Source organism: Tachysurus vachellii, chromosome 22 (genome assembly GCF_030014155.1).
Source record: "Tachysurus vachellii isolate PV-2020 chromosome 22, HZAU_Pvac_v1, whole genome shotgun sequence".
NCBI lineage: Eukaryota > Metazoa > Chordata > Actinopteri > Siluriformes > Bagridae > Tachysurus > Tachysurus vachellii.
The window spans coordinates 18,349,524-18,364,523 of NC_083481.1; the positions used below are offsets into that span (position 1 = coordinate 18,349,524).

General features: G+C 43.8%; 3 protein-coding genes across 5 annotated transcripts in view; all 3 read left to right on the forward strand.

Moving 5' to 3' along the window:
• Positions 1–4,735, forward strand: part of rassf1 (Ras association domain family member 1) — a 6,348-nt gene extending 1,613 nt beyond the window's left edge. The window contains exons 2-7 of one of the 3 annotated variants that reach the window (XM_060857678.1): positions 1–111; positions 331–440; positions 2,301–2,408; positions 2,534–2,858; positions 3,290–3,405; positions 3,754–4,734. The exon at positions 1–111 is cut by the window's left edge and continues 179 nt beyond it. In XM_060857678.1, coding sequence (XP_060713661.1) covers positions 1–111; positions 331–440; positions 2,301–2,408; positions 2,534–2,858; positions 3,290–3,405; positions 3,754–3,903 — 920 coding nt within the window. In that variant the 3' untranslated portion in view covers positions 3,904–4,734. The other 2 variants (XM_060857680.1, XM_060857681.1) reach the window with 2 other exon arrangements.
• An 846-nt stretch (positions 4,736–5,581) lies between these two features.
• On the forward strand, positions 5,582–8,985 carry tusc2b (tumor suppressor 2, mitochondrial calcium regulator b). Its single transcript, XM_060857700.1, has 4 exons — positions 5,582–5,733; positions 7,468–7,672; positions 8,104–8,224; positions 8,320–8,985. Exons 2-4 carry the CDS (start codon positions 7,524–7,526, stop codon positions 8,383–8,385), a joined length of 336 nt encoding a protein of 111 aa, XP_060713683.1. The 5' UTR covers positions 5,582–5,733; positions 7,468–7,523; the 3' UTR covers positions 8,386–8,985.
• A 5,764-nt stretch (positions 8,986–14,749) lies between these two features.
• Positions 14,750–15,000, forward strand: part of hyal2b (hyaluronidase 2b) — an 8,985-nt gene continuing 8,734 nt past the window's right edge. The window contains exon 1 of the mRNA XM_060857675.1: positions 14,750–14,913. The gene's annotated coding sequence lies outside the window, so the exon portion shown is untranslated. The remainder of the gene's footprint in view (positions 14,914–15,000) is intronic.

Below are 15,000 nucleotides of genomic sequence, written 5' to 3' on the forward strand. Positions count from 1 at the left end.
GACGGGGGGAAGGTCATGATTTCCAGGTCTGCAGTCACACACACCTGGCCTGGTGTGACCTGTGTGGAGAGTTCATCTGGGGTGTGTACAGACGGAGCCTGCGCTGTGTCAGTGAGTCAAACCTTTCTGAAGTTGCTCTTCTCACCACAGCTATCAAAGAGGTTCTAGAACCTTTAAGGGTTCCTCTAGCAGGTCAATAAAAGAACCTTACAGTGTCACTCTAGAACCTGTTCTTACTCTTTTTTAGTTTAAGAAGTGTAGTTAGTGTAGCTGTGTTTGGGTCTGGAATGATGTGTGTGTGTGTGTGTGTGTGTGTGTGTGTGTACGCAGACTGCAGGTACACGTGTCACTCTCGCTGTCGGCCCCTGGTACAGCTGGACTGTGAAGCTGTGCTCGGACACTCAGACGGCAGCGAGCACTTTGAAACGGACACGGACGTGGTAACGTGTGTGTGTGTGTGTGTGTGTGTGTGTGTGTGTGGTTGGGGGACGGAGAGATAGTGCTTGTGCCTCGAGCTCTCTGCTCCATATGCTATGTGTGAATTTATTACACAGTTGCTTTACGGCACGGCCGTTGCCATGGCAGCCACACAATACAGCAGCTGTTCGTTTCTTTTGCACCACACACACACTTTAACGGTGCATCATTTCATTACAGTGTTCATTAGTGTAAGTGGAGCAGAAGCGAAGTCTTTCTGAAAATTGTCTGGACTGAACACCTTGTCACATATAAAGTGTCAGGAGGATGTCAGAAGACTTAAATCTCCAGGTTTACCTCTGAATGTTACACAGCACTGACACTGGAGACTCCTTCACACAAACGTACACAAACGTCTCCTTTTTAATGGGCCACTGTACACGTTTCTGTTAGTCATATAATGTGGTGTAACACTGAGTGACGGAGTGCAGTGAGAGTGAACAAGTGAGCAGTATATCAGTGTCCAGTAAAGGGGAGCGAGAGAGGACATCTGGTCAGAGGACAGCTAATTATATCAGACAAGGAGCGTGGACACACACACACACACACACACACACACACACACACACACACACACAGTGCCTAGTCTTAATGCAAATAAAGCATCACTTGTGTAATACTGTGATGTGATTGGCTGTGGTGAAAGGGGCGGTGCTCCATGACAAGTTAATAGCCAGTGTGGGAGGGGCTTAAATTATAGCCATCTGCACTTCACACCTTCGACCGAAGAACACAGACACACACACGTACACACACAGGAAAATCAGGTTAATAATTAAGTCACATTTAATGAACTCACTTTTGGCACTGTATAGGGTGTGTGTGTGTGTGTGTGTGTGTGTGTGTGTGTGTGTGTGTGAGTGTGTGTGCGTGTGTGAGAGTGTCTGTGTGTGTGAGTGTGTGTGTCTGTGAATGAGTGTGTGTGATAGTGTGTGAGTGTGATTGTGTGTGTGTGTGTGTGTGTGTGTGTGTGTGCGTGTGTGAGAGTGTCTGTGTGTGTGTGTCTGTGAGTGAATGTGTGTGTGAGTGTGAGTGATAGTGTGTGTGTGTGTGTTAGTGAAGCACAGTGAGGTTGAGGGTACACAGGGGTATTTGGTGATGTGGTGGGGTGGCAGGAGCGCAGTGAGCAGCGGATACTGCAGTCAGGATGATTCTGACTCTGAGCTCGAACACTTTGTCACCGCACAAACTTCTCTTTCTTGTAACCCGACGGCGCAGGAGGTGAGGAGACGTTTCACTATATATTAATATAAACACGCACATCTCTGTGTGGTGAAATCTGAACACACTGGACATCACGTAGAACTGTAGAATACACACGTGTGAGAATATACAGACTTAGTGTACAGACCAATCAGGTTTACTCTCAGTCCCAGCATGTGAGTGTATGAGAGATGACTGTTTATAACTACTTTATTACTGTCTTCCAGCATTATTCAGTGCTCTACTGCAAGTGTTTGTGTATATGTATGTGTGTGTGTTTTTGTGAGTGTGTGTGTGTTAGTGTTTGTGTGTGTATGTGTGTGTGTGGGTGTGTGTGTGTGTTAGTGTGTGTGTGTATGTGTGTGGGTGTGTGTGCGTGCATGTGTGTGAGTGTGTGTGTGTGAGTGGGTGAGTGTGGGTGTGTGGGTGTGTGTGTGTGTGTGTGAGATGTGTGTCAGTCACTTTCACTGTGTTTCCTCCTGTTCTGTCACTCATCCCCTCATCATTTTATTACCCAGTAATGATTGTGTGTTAGCTTTATTTATGTGCACTTTGTCTGCATTAAGTTTATCTAACTTTTCTATTATATCTGGTGTGTGTGTGTGTGTGTGTGTGTGTAGGACACTGAGGTGGACTGGAGGAAACAGAAACAGCTCTCCATCACTGAACTCCAACACAAAGTAAAAGAATACAACGCTCAGATCAACAGCAACCTCTACATGAGTCTGGTGAGAAATATCTGATCCAATATCCGATCCAACATCTAACCTAATACATTAGATTCCACCGTTCATCAGATATGTTCTGAATGTTTACTAGCGTAACGTCCTCGTCCTGTCGTGTGTCCTCTCAGAACAGGGATGGCTCATATACAGGTTTCATTAAGGTCCAGTTCCAGCTGGCTCGGCCCATCTCGCTTCCTCCGGCTCAGAGACCGTCACCGTCTTCTTACTCCTCATCTTCCTCTTCTTCTTCCTCTTTCTGCTCCTCCTTTTCCCCCTTGCCCTCGCACGGCCTCTGCACGTCGTTCTACCTGCCCCGAGACACGATGAAGCAGCTGCATGTCGGCTCGAACACTCGGGTTCGAGAGGTGATCGAGGCTCTGCTCAACAAGTTCACAGTGGTGGACAATCCGGCTAAATTCGCTCTGTTCGAACGCAGCGAGAGGATTGGTCAGGGTGAGGAACATTATTATATTATATATTATATAAGTGACATATTCTGTTGTTTAAATCAGACATCGTCATTCTTCCACTCATGCAGCAATACAGTACTGAGATGTAAGACATTAATAGACGAGTAGGTCAGGAACCGGAGCTTCAGCAGTGATCTCCAGAGCCCTCAGACTGTAGGCTGTGCTTTTCTCTGCTTCGTTACTGAATCGTTTAATAATGAAGGATTTTCTCTAATGTCTTTAATCACATTCACGTTCTCTCTCTTTGTGTTAAGTGATGAGAGTGTTCATCAGAGCCAATGGGATCAACAAGAACAGGAAACTATGACCATATAAGGAAAGTCTGATACAAAACCATGGCTAATGGTTATGTTTATCTATAATCTCTCTCTCTCTTTCTCTCTCTCTCTCTCTCTCTTTCTCTCTCTCTCTCAGTGTATATGAGGAAGTTGTGTGATGATGAGCGTCCTCTCTTCCTGCGTCTGTGCGCGGGCCCCAGTGAGAACTCACTCAGCTTCATACTCCGAGAAAACGAGACAGGAGATGTGAACGTGAGTGCACGTGATAAACTAAAACACATACACAATAAACTAAAATACACACACACACACAACACATACATTAGTATAAGAATTGGTTTTAAAGCAGAGCCGATTCAAGCGTCCGTGAAAGCAGTGAATGTACAGAGTCAAATCTGAACATGTTGTAAAAGTCCAAACCAATCTGAGCAAAGATCTGCTGAGGTGAGTTCATGCACAGAGTTCATATTAATTATTAGTCTGATCTAGGCATCCTGTCTCAGCTAGGTGTTGAGTCTAATCAGGGTCCAATCCGAGTACAGTTTGATCTGATCGGTGAGACAGAGTGTTGTAGTGACGTGCTGTTGTTCTCCTGTGCAGTGGGATGCGTTCACTCTTCCTGAGCTCAGTAACTTCCTGCGGATCCTGCAGCGGGAGGAGGAGGAACACGTCCGGCAGATCGTGCAGCGTTACTCAGTGGCACGGGACAAACTGACGGAGGCGCTGGGGAGCTTCAGCTCGCCGGGCTGACAGGAGTGTGACGGAGTGAAGCTGGATGTGACACACACTGCTGAGAACATGCACACACACACACACACACCGCTGACTGGGCCATCACTGTGAGAAAACAAAGGTGCAGCAGGGTCACATATACACACACAGCATTGAGGAGGGTAACAGTGAGCAGATGTAGCTTTAACAGATTTAGCCAGGTCGAATCCTAACGCCACTTCTCACTGGACATAAAGACTTGCTCCACAGAGTGTGATGATGAAGTTAACCCTGTGTTCTTACCCCATGTCCTGTGGACTGTGGACCCCTAAGCTCACACCCTGGGCTTCTGTGAGTTCATTGATGACATAATATCTATAAACAAGGCCTAAACATTTATGTAGCTCAACAGATCACATTTTGTTCCTCGGTCTAGTGTCCGCTCACTCGGCACACTTAGGCCCCGCCCTCTCAGAACTCACAGAAAGCTGGAAGAGATGCAGATGATCATGAAGTTTGGGTGAATATTTAAAAATGGTGAATGTTTTGATAGTGTGTGAGACAGACTTACACTAACAAAGTATCACACTGATCCAGTATCATGTTAAAGAAGAACATATGAGCAGAAATGATTATTGTCCTTTCATTCTTCTTCTTCTTCTTCTTCTTTATTTTTTAACCAAACTGTTCCTTGAAATAACCAGTTATACTTTGCACTGAATGTCTGGGAACCTGAAAATATGTTTTCAGAATTTGTTTCATTGTGAAAAGATTTATTTATTCTTCAGATAATTTTGTAAAATTTCTGATAAATTGAACAACTGATCACGCTGAAAGAATATGAAAATGTGAATTCATTAAATATTTTGTGAGAAAGACGGTGACTGTGCGGTGTGATATTTATATAGTGTGCATGGTATAATAACAACAACAACAACAATAATAATAATAATAATAACAACAACAACACTATTCATTCATTCATTCATTCATTCATCTTCTACCGCTTATCCGAACTACCTTGGGTCACGGGGAGCCTGTGCCTATCTCAGGCGTCATCGGGCATCAAGGCAGGATACACCCTGGACGGAGTGCCAACCCATCACAGGGCACACACACACACACACTCTCATTCACTCACGTGATTTAACCTACCATGCATGTCTTTGGACCGGGGAGGAAACCGGAGTACCCGGAGGAAACCCCCGAGGCAAGGGGAGAACATGCAAACTCCACACACACAAGGTGGAGGCGGGAATCGAACCCCCAACCCTGGAGGTGTGAGGCGAATGTGATAACCACTAAGCCACCGTGCCCCTAACAATAATACTAATAATAACAATAATAATAATAATAACAACAAAAATAATAATAATACTAATAATAACAACAACAACAATAATAACAATAACAATAATAATAATGATAATAATAATAACAATAACAACAACAATAATAATAACACTAATGATAACAACAACAATAACAATAATAACAATAATAATAATAATAAGAGTATATGTTAATTAATAATATATGTATTATTGAAATAATGTGTTATTTGTGGTATATAATGTGGTATATATTAACAAAAGCTATTAACAGTATAATGATCGTAAACAATTGTTATATTTCATACATAATTTATCGTTTTGCTCCTACAGCGACTTGTATTATTTCAGCGCACGAGCGCATGTTGTCACTTCCGGCACTTCTATCTTTCCGTCGTTGCTTTTGTGCCCCTGAGGTAGCGTTCGCTTCTGTCCTGTCAGATTGTGGTCTATATAAACATTTACACTTTACAGTACAGTTAAACCTTTTCCTCGTCTGCTCGGCTTTTCTCCTCAGAGTGTCAGAGCTTCAACCTCTGTGAGTGTCACTGGACTTGTGTTTATATATAAACATACTGAGCTAGCTAAGCTAACTGTTAGCAAGCTGTAGCTAAATCTTCTGTTTCACAGTAAACTCAGGCTGCGATTTGTTCACATGGACACATCGTTATAACGCACAAGAGTGTGATGTAAGGTGTGTTTTGTGCACTTGAGACCTGAGATTTGTGATTTTTAGCTTCTTGGTAACTGGAACAGATTTAATTAGCAGGTTAACTCAAGCCTGAGCTCCAAATCGTAAACTTTATCACAGAATATACAGAGTGTTGTTTTATATTTATATATATAGGCACCACATTAAGTGCGGGCGTAAAGGGTCACGGCACCACATTAAGTGCAGGCGTAAAGGGTCACGGCACCACATTAAGTGCAGGCGTAAAGGGTCACGGCACCACATTAAGTGCAGGCGTAAAGGGTCACGGCACCACATTATGTGCGGGTGTAAAGGGTCACGGCACCACATTAAGTGCAGGCGTAAAGGGTCACGGCACCACATTAAGTGCGGGCGTAAAGGGTCACGGCACCACATTAAGTGCGGGCGTAAAGGGTCACGGCACCACATTAAGTGCGGGCGTAAAGGGTCACGGCACCACATTAAGTGCGGGCGTAAAGGGTCACGGCACCACATTAAGTGCGGGCGTAAAGGGTCACGGCACCACATTAAGTGCAGGCGTAAAGGGTCACGGCACCACATTAAGTGCTGGCGTAAAGGGTCACGGCACCACATTAAGTGCGGGCGTAAAGGGTCACGGCACCACATTAAGTGCAGGCGTAAAGGGTCACGGCACCACATTAAGTGCGGGCGTAAAGGGTCACGGCACCACATTAAGTGCGGGCGTAAAGGGTCACGGCACCACATTAAGTGCAGGCGTAAAGGGTCACGGCACCACATTAAGTGCTGGTGTAAAGGGTCACGGCACCACATTATGTGCTGGTGTAAAGGGTCACGGCACCACATTAAGTGCTGGTGTAAAGGGTCACGGCACCACATTAGCATTCATCTCTCATATTTACTCCAGTCTTATGTTCCAGTTCTGTACGTAGTTTATTTAGTTGTGGGGAATTTGGTTGGTTAAATATGAACTCCAAACCTACCAGTAAGTGTGTCTTTTTACACATTATTACCTTTTAGTTCATTAATATTAGCTTTATCTGAAAAAGGAAAGGTTCGTGTGTTGACGTGACGTCACCGGTGGTGATGGGCGTGGCTTCTTAGATTGATAAACCTATAAGGATTGCGTTACGTCCAGGTTACAACTATGAAGATTAATACATCAGTAAAGTATCATGTTACACGACTGTAAATATGTTAACTATTAATAATAATACTATGTGATAATACTGTGAGTTTCCTCAGTGTCCAGTCAGAGATTGTAAAGTGTTTATAGGAAATGTGTATGTTACTAACATTAGAAAGACTTCTCCTGGTAGCTGTGATGAGTGTGTGTTGTGTTCTAATGGTACAGCATCGATATGATATTGTCACACACACACACACACACACACACACTCCAACACTGATAATAAACCAGATGTGTTCATCTCAGTGTTTATTGGAGATGGAAGTCTGATGCGTCACTGGGGGTTTATAGGAAGAAGCTCTACCCCGCTGCACAATCTGATTGAGGCAGGCAATGTGGGTCATAAAGGCCCAAAATAAAAGGAATGTGATGTGAGTTGTGTGTGTGTGTGTGTGTGTGTGGTCCCTCTGTAGCATTGCATCACCGGTGAGTGAGCTCCGGCTAAGAAAATAATGTCCCGTGGTTAAAGATGGGCGGCAGCGGCTCCAAAGCTAAAAGTTACTGGCCCTTTTCTGGCTCCGGTGGCAGCGATGAAGCAGCCAAAGAAGCAGGAGACCAAGCGCTGGCCAGAATGCGCAACTTCCCAAATGGTACACCCTTAGTGTTTACCAGGAGGAGGTAAATATAGTACACACACACACACACACACACACACACACACACGGATCAGGGTGAGGAATCAACACCATGCTTTTAAATATGACTCAATACCAAAAACAGGTATCAGATCATCCTTCATCACGCAGATATTTTTAAAAGAAGCAAGAGGGTGTGTAAAAGAACACAGCGTGTGTGACGAGTGTACCTGTGTCATCCAATCACTACACAAACTGTGTGTATCCCAAACAATCACAGCAGGATTTTAAATCTGTATCTCTACCTGCTCAACAGTTACAGTTTAGTCCTGGCCTTTTCTCTTTTTGACTTGCTGCTATGGTAACACAAGAGCTTCCTTCAAAATACATTTTTTCTGCTTTGTTAGCAAGGACAGTTCTGTTACTGAGCTGTGTGTGTGTGTGTGTGTGTGTGTGTTTGCTTCTTTTTTAAAGCTCTATGTACTTTGATGAGGATGGAGACTTGGCTCATGAGTTCTATGAGGAGACGGTGGTGACGAAGAACGGACGCAAAAGAGCCAAGCTCAAGAGGATCCATAAGAACCTCATACCTCAGGTGTGTGTGTGTGTGTGTGCGTGCGCGCGCTTGTGTGTGTCTTATAAGAATCAGTGTTTTAATTTTTTTTAATAATCCTCTCTCTTTCTCTGTAGGGAATTATAAAGCTGGATCATCCCTGCCTCCATGTAGATTTTCCCATTGTTATATGTGAGATTTGATGAAGGATGAACTTGAAACACACATACACGTGTGTGTGCGCGCGCGCGTGTGTGTGTGTGTGCGCGTGTGTATGTGTGTGAGCATGAACTGTGATCACTGACGTGGGCTGATGCATTAGTACCCCTTTATTCTGTTTTTTATGTTTATGGATGTTTTAGAACTCGCACTTGTACCATTGCGCTGCTCTAGAATCTTGAGCCATGGTTCTAGACTCACTATAAATGTCCTTTTAGAGCCCTTCACTCTAGAACTGAACACTATCTGTGAGGCAGCAGAACCCAAGAAGCTGCATCTCTGAAACATCTGACTGACTGTTTCGTCTCGATCTCGTCGCACTCGTCATCCTGGTCGTCCTGACAGCCAACAGGGAGATGCTCAGTCACCTCGCGCCCTGCTCCGATCGGCTGTTTTTTTGTTTGTCGTTTGTTTTCTTTTCCCTGTGATTTGATTGGGTAGCTGTACAGAACGCTCACTGTGACCACGCCCACGCTGTCTTCACTTCTGTAGCGAGGATTATGTCACTGTTAATTTATTACAATCAGTACGTTTGGATTGCTTTCTGTGTGTTTTTTAAGAAATAACACCAGTAAATTCACAAAGTCGTGTGTCTGTGCTTTTATTGTAAGAAATGTGATCTCCTTTTGCAGCATCACGTCACCACTAGAGGGCGTTGTGGATCTCACAAAGATAAGAAGAGAGAGTCTGAAAACCTGAAAAGATTTTGTAAGCTTCACAACATAAGAATAAACAGCACAGCAAAAAAACACCATAATTTTTATTTTAAAAGTGTTTTATAGGCAGATGGGGGACGTGTTAGTGTATTATTGTTATACATCAGCTTTAGGTGGCATTTTCTTATTTCTTATAATATTAGACAGAAAATACATTCATTCATTCATTCATCTTCTACCGCTTATCCAAACTACCTCGGGTCACCGGGAGCCTGTGCCTATCTCAGGCGTCAAGGCAGGATACACCCTGGACGGAGTGCCAACCCATCGCAGGGCACACACTCATTCAATCACACACTAGGGACAATTTTCCAGAGATGCCAATCAACCTACCATGCATGTCTTTGGACCGGGAGGAAACCGGAGTACCCGGAGGAAACCCCCGAGGCACGGGGAGAACATGCAAACTCCACACACACAAGGTGGAGGTGGGAATCAAACCCCGACCCTGCTCCCATGGCGTAACAGATACACTCGAGTATGTTGATGGTATGTTTCCAGTTTGAGCTTTGGGGTGGGAAGAGTTTTGTCCTGACACATTTGAGTCCACGACTCGGAGCCGTAACTCCGGTTCATCCAGTCGAAGCTCTGATGCACTTCATCATGACTCATAAGAACAACTTGTTATTTTTCATCCTTACACCTGAGAGGCGTAGCTGTGTGGAGAAATGGGTTTGTGCGGAACAGATTCATCTGCTCACTGGGCCTCGTGTCATCTCATTGTATGAACTTTACACCAACTGCAGCTGATCTAAAGCCAGTAAGAGCAGAATGTGATTTCAGAGTGAAGAAGGAGCAGGTTTATTACCACAAGCTCTTTTCTTCTGCTAGAAGATTAAAAAAAAAATCTGGAGGCATTTCTCAAGAGTTGTTTTTTGAATATGGACCCCATGTGTGTCTATGCGTGTGTCTATGTGTGTGTCTGTGTGTGTCTATGCGTATGTCTGTGTGTCTGTGTGTCTATGTGTGTGTGTCTGTGTGTCTATGCATGTGTCAGTGTGTGTCTGTGTGTGTCTATGCGTATGTCTGTGTGTCTGTGTGTCTATGTGTGTGTGTCTGTGTGTCTATGCATGTGTCAGTGTGTGTGTCTATGCGTGTGTGTGTCTATGTGTGTCTGTGTGTGTGTGCCTGCGTGTGTCTATGCGTGTGTCTGTGTGTGTCTATGCATGTGTCTGTGTGTGTCTGTGTGTGTGTGGTTTAATTATGAGCTTTATACACACTTTTCACACACCAGCTGATTCATTCAGATAAAAAAAAAAACAATAATAATAATTTTTGCCCCAGTTTTTGTTCTACATTATAGTTTGTCAAATCTAAAACAAAACAAACGAAAGTATTTTGCTTCCCCGTCAGCGCCGGTGCTGTGAGTCATGTGTGTCTCTCGGCCTGGCGGAGACGTGTCTCAGACTTCTGTCTAAAAGAAACTTTACACCACGTCTCTGTACCTGGAGCGTGTTAATAAATGAAGTGGGTTTGTATACTGTAACTGCACACTGTTTAAAAACCAGTTTTAAATGATATCGATGTGACTCAACATCCTTTTTAGTGCTCTGGAGCCTTTAAACGTCCCCAATAACCTTCCTTCTGGTTCAACCTCCATTTTCATGAAGACACTTTACATTGATTGTTATTGTGTTACTCTCAGGGGCATCACTACAACACACAAGTGAAAAAAATCTATTGGTTAGAGACGCTAACTTTTTTTAAAATGTTCCTTAAACAAGCTGCTTTGTCCCAAAGAGTAGCGACAGGTCTGAGTGTGAGTTTGTGGAGGATTTCAGCACTAAACATGGGACTCTTCTTCTCCCTCTTCCTCTTCCTCTCCTGTACCTTTAACACACAAAAGACAAAACGTCCTTAAACCTTTCACCCTTCTGCATTCTGCTGACGTCGGAGCATCTGTGATACCCCTGTAGGAGGGAGCACTGTGATCCTGTGTGTGTGTGTGTGTGTGTGTGTGTGTGTGTGTGTGTGTGTGTTTCCTGCTACTGGCAGAGAGGAGAAACAATAATTCTGGAAAATAAAATCTGATCTTTGACATTTAGAAACAGGCACAAAGGCATCCTCTTTCTGCCATGTGGGAACACACACACCCACACACACACACCCACACACACACAGACACTCACTATGCGTTCATATATTTAAACTGTTTTTAAGTAGTTTGATGCTTCAAATTTATCTAGAATCTTTTCCTTTAGGAGACTGTCGTCCCTACCCTGTATAATGAATGACAGCTGTCTCCTGATCAGCTGTGTTACTGATCACTGCCATATGGTTCACACACACACACACACACACAAACATCTGAGTTTGTCAGATTAATGGCCATCCCTGAAGCTCCCCAAAGACGTGTTTGAGTGAGTAAAACCTGAGGCCTGTGTTCCTGTGAATCCTGTTTTGTTTTTTAACTCCATCTTTGTTGCAGATCTGCAGAGGATCTCTCTCTCTCTCTCTCTCTCTCTCTCTCTCTCTCCCTCTCTCTCTCTCTCTCTCTCTCTCTCTCTCTCTCTCTCTCTCTCTCTCTCTCTCTCTCTCTCTCTCTCTCTCTCCCTCTCTCTCTCTCACTCTCTCTCCCTCCCTCTCTCTCTCTCTCTCTCTCTCTCTCTCTCCCTCTCTCTCTCTCTCTCTCTCTCACTCTCTCTCCCTCTCTCTCTCTCTCCCTCTCTCTCTCTCTCTCTCACTCTCTCTCCCTCTCTCTCTCTCTCTCTCTCTCTCTCTCTCTCTCTCTCTCTCTCTCTCTCTCTCTCCCTCTCTCTCTCTCTCACTCTCTCTCCCTCTCTCTCTCTCTCTCTCTCTCTCTCTCTCTCCCCCTCTCTCTGTCAGGCATTGCTGAGTAAGCACTGGAAAGAATAGAAAAACAAGAGGAAATAAGAAGACATTAGGTGAGTTTACAGGGCTGGAGGACGAGGGATCACGCCGGAGGTCTGAGAGCGGTGGAGGGTCGGTTCAGGGTTGTCATTGGTCTGTTGTTTGTTTTACAGTTTCAACCGATTCTCACTTTAAAATACCCAACAATGTCTTATTTGAATAAAGCTTCATCAGAACTTTAAACATTATCCTGATATCTGTTGCTTTCAGTGCAGCGTGTCACTGATCCAAACGGTCAAGTCTAAAGCCCGAGTGAAGTTCCAGTGAATACACTTTATACGGTTATAGAGTTTCTAATTAGTTTTATAAAGCGATATTTAGAAAAAATGATCTGATTTAGAAAACAGGTTCTCTTTCTGATTGGTCAGTTGGACCTGGTCTTTGGTTGTATGTATCTGTTGCCTTGAGCTGTACAGTGGCCTGTGGTGCATGATGGGATAGGTCGTGTTCTACATGCCCATCGCTCCACACGCATCATCTGTTTAACACGTCCGGTCCGCCGTTCTGCACTAGACGGATCATACGCTCTAGAGTAACGCAGACGTTTGTGATTTAAGGCAAAGGCCTTGGTATTGCGTCATTTCTTCAGGAATTTCTGATGTGGTTCTTCTCATTTATGTCGTTCTTAAAGAATCCTTGCCAGTTTTTTTTTCTTGTCTTCTACAATGATGATTTTTCCCATGATTTTGTGTGTGTGTGTGTGTGTGTGTGTGTGTTTTGTGGTTTTTACCCCAGCCTGGCACAAGCTCACACGTCCTGCTCCTCGCTGCCACGTTAATAAACCACAGCGAGACTCTTTATAACTGATATTTTCCACAGGGTTTAAATTTTTCATTGACTTAACACAACTTTTGAGCCCCGAACAGGATGCAGTAGCGTAAGTCCGTTTGTCTCAGAGCCGAGTGTCACATGAGGGGAAATGAATCAGCTGTAAAGGTGCTGCATGTTGCTTTCTCTGACCTCAGTCACATGTCGTGAGCTTACGCTGAATAATCAGAATTACACTTAGTTTGTTTTCTGTTTATTCCAGATCCTTTCATCGTGTTTACTATTATAATATCACCTTTTTGCTATATTAAATGATTAAATATCGAATAGTACGGATCAGAGGTGGTGTACAAATGTACACAGGTCAGTTCTACATGATAAGGCAATCTGAACCAGTTATGAGGAGACGTTACACCCGGATGAAGCACGTCGGCTGAAAACGTTGCCTGATGTTTCTGTGTAACGGAGGGAACGGAAGTGTGTGAAGCAGACTAATGTCCACCTCCAGCAGCTGTTCACTGTCTGTACAAACACATGTTCAGAATTACTGCAATGATTATATTCTGAATCGCACACAGGCTTTGAAGTCGCCGTTTAATTGTTAATGTCTTGTGTGTTAAGATTTCCTGGTGTGTGAGGTCTGGCACCAGAAGAACAAAGTCTCCAAGCTGATCTTTTGACCTGCAGCTGAGAAGAGCTCACATACACTCCCAATTAATGACCACAAAACAGTCCAGTGACCATAAAGCCCAGTGTTTTAGTCAGTACTCCGGGTCAGTGGCTTGATATATATACGCTTTACCACAAAAGGCCTGAGGTGAATCTTTCGTGTGTCTCATATCACAGAATTAATTTACAAGAGAAAACCAGCAGTATGTGTGTATCTGACCAGCATCTAATATAAGTTTTTACAGAGAAACAGGAAGTCATTTGACTATATCGGGTTGAGTCATGACTTTAAATCACCATGTGCTGTAAAGTGTTATGTCATAAGTGTGAAAAATGTCTAATTAAGGTCTTTGTGGGTTCCAGCATGGCCTTAAGGAAATTCACTGGGTATAGAGGTTGTATGTCAGTATGTGGTGTGTATAGAGGTTGTATGTCAGTATGTGGTGTGTATAGAGGTTGTATGTCAGTATGTGGTGTGTATAGAGGTTGTATGTCAGTATGTGGTGTGTGTATAGAGGTTGTATGTCAGTATGTGGTGTGTGTATAGAGGTTGTATGTCAGTATGTGGTGTGTATAGAGGTTGTATGTCAGTAGGTGGTGTGTGTATAGAGGTTGTATGTCAGTAGGTGGTGTGTGTATAGAGGTTGTATGTCAGTACGTGGTGTGTGTATAGAGGTTGTATGTCAGTAGGTGGTGTGTGTATAGTACATTGTATGTTTATAATGCATTTACATCATGATTATAACCTGATACGTGCTGCTTTGTGACTGACAATGTTGTCATTGGTTAATAAACTACAAGTCCTTAAGAAATAGCTTTCAGTGAGTTTTAGTGTGTTGATGTTTTTTATTTATTTACAATTCAAGTCTTTCCATTCGCACTTTAATGATTGTGCAACAGTTTAGAGAAATACATAGAAATAATGTATCTCTAAAAAAAAGTTTAATTCTGAGAAAGAACCCCCCCCCCACACACACACACACGCACACACGCTACACTCCCCCCCCCACCCCCCGCATTGTGTTGAACTTTTCCGTGGAGTCTATTTCATCTCCCCAACTGAGAGCTCCTCGGACTGTACCACTGTGGCGGGGTGAGTGATTGTGTTCCCGACCTGCTAACGGAATCCTGTTGTAAATAAAGGACGTAAACAACAACAGAGCTGATTACAAAGTGTCTCCCACGTGTAGTAAAAGCACGCGGATTACATACGTGTGCACGTTAAGACGTGAAGAGTGTAATGATTTCCGACGGCCACCCCTATTCTTTACACTTAATGGTACAACCCGAAGCCAATCCCACAGTTGTAAAGATCTTGTGTAGCTTCAGGCACACTGAGGTGCCATGAGACCAGCAGCGCGGTGTAATAAACCGTGAAGAGAAACACATATAACGCGTTATGATCGGTGCTGTGAGTGTGTGAGAGTGTGTGAGTGTGTGTGAGGCTGAACCCGGCATCCTGAGGTGAAACAACAACGTCTTGTTCAGGTCAGTAGCCCTCAATTAATACTGCTGTAGCTCATATAACGCTTCAGACGGGATGTTATAAACACTCTATAACATGTTCTGTTATAA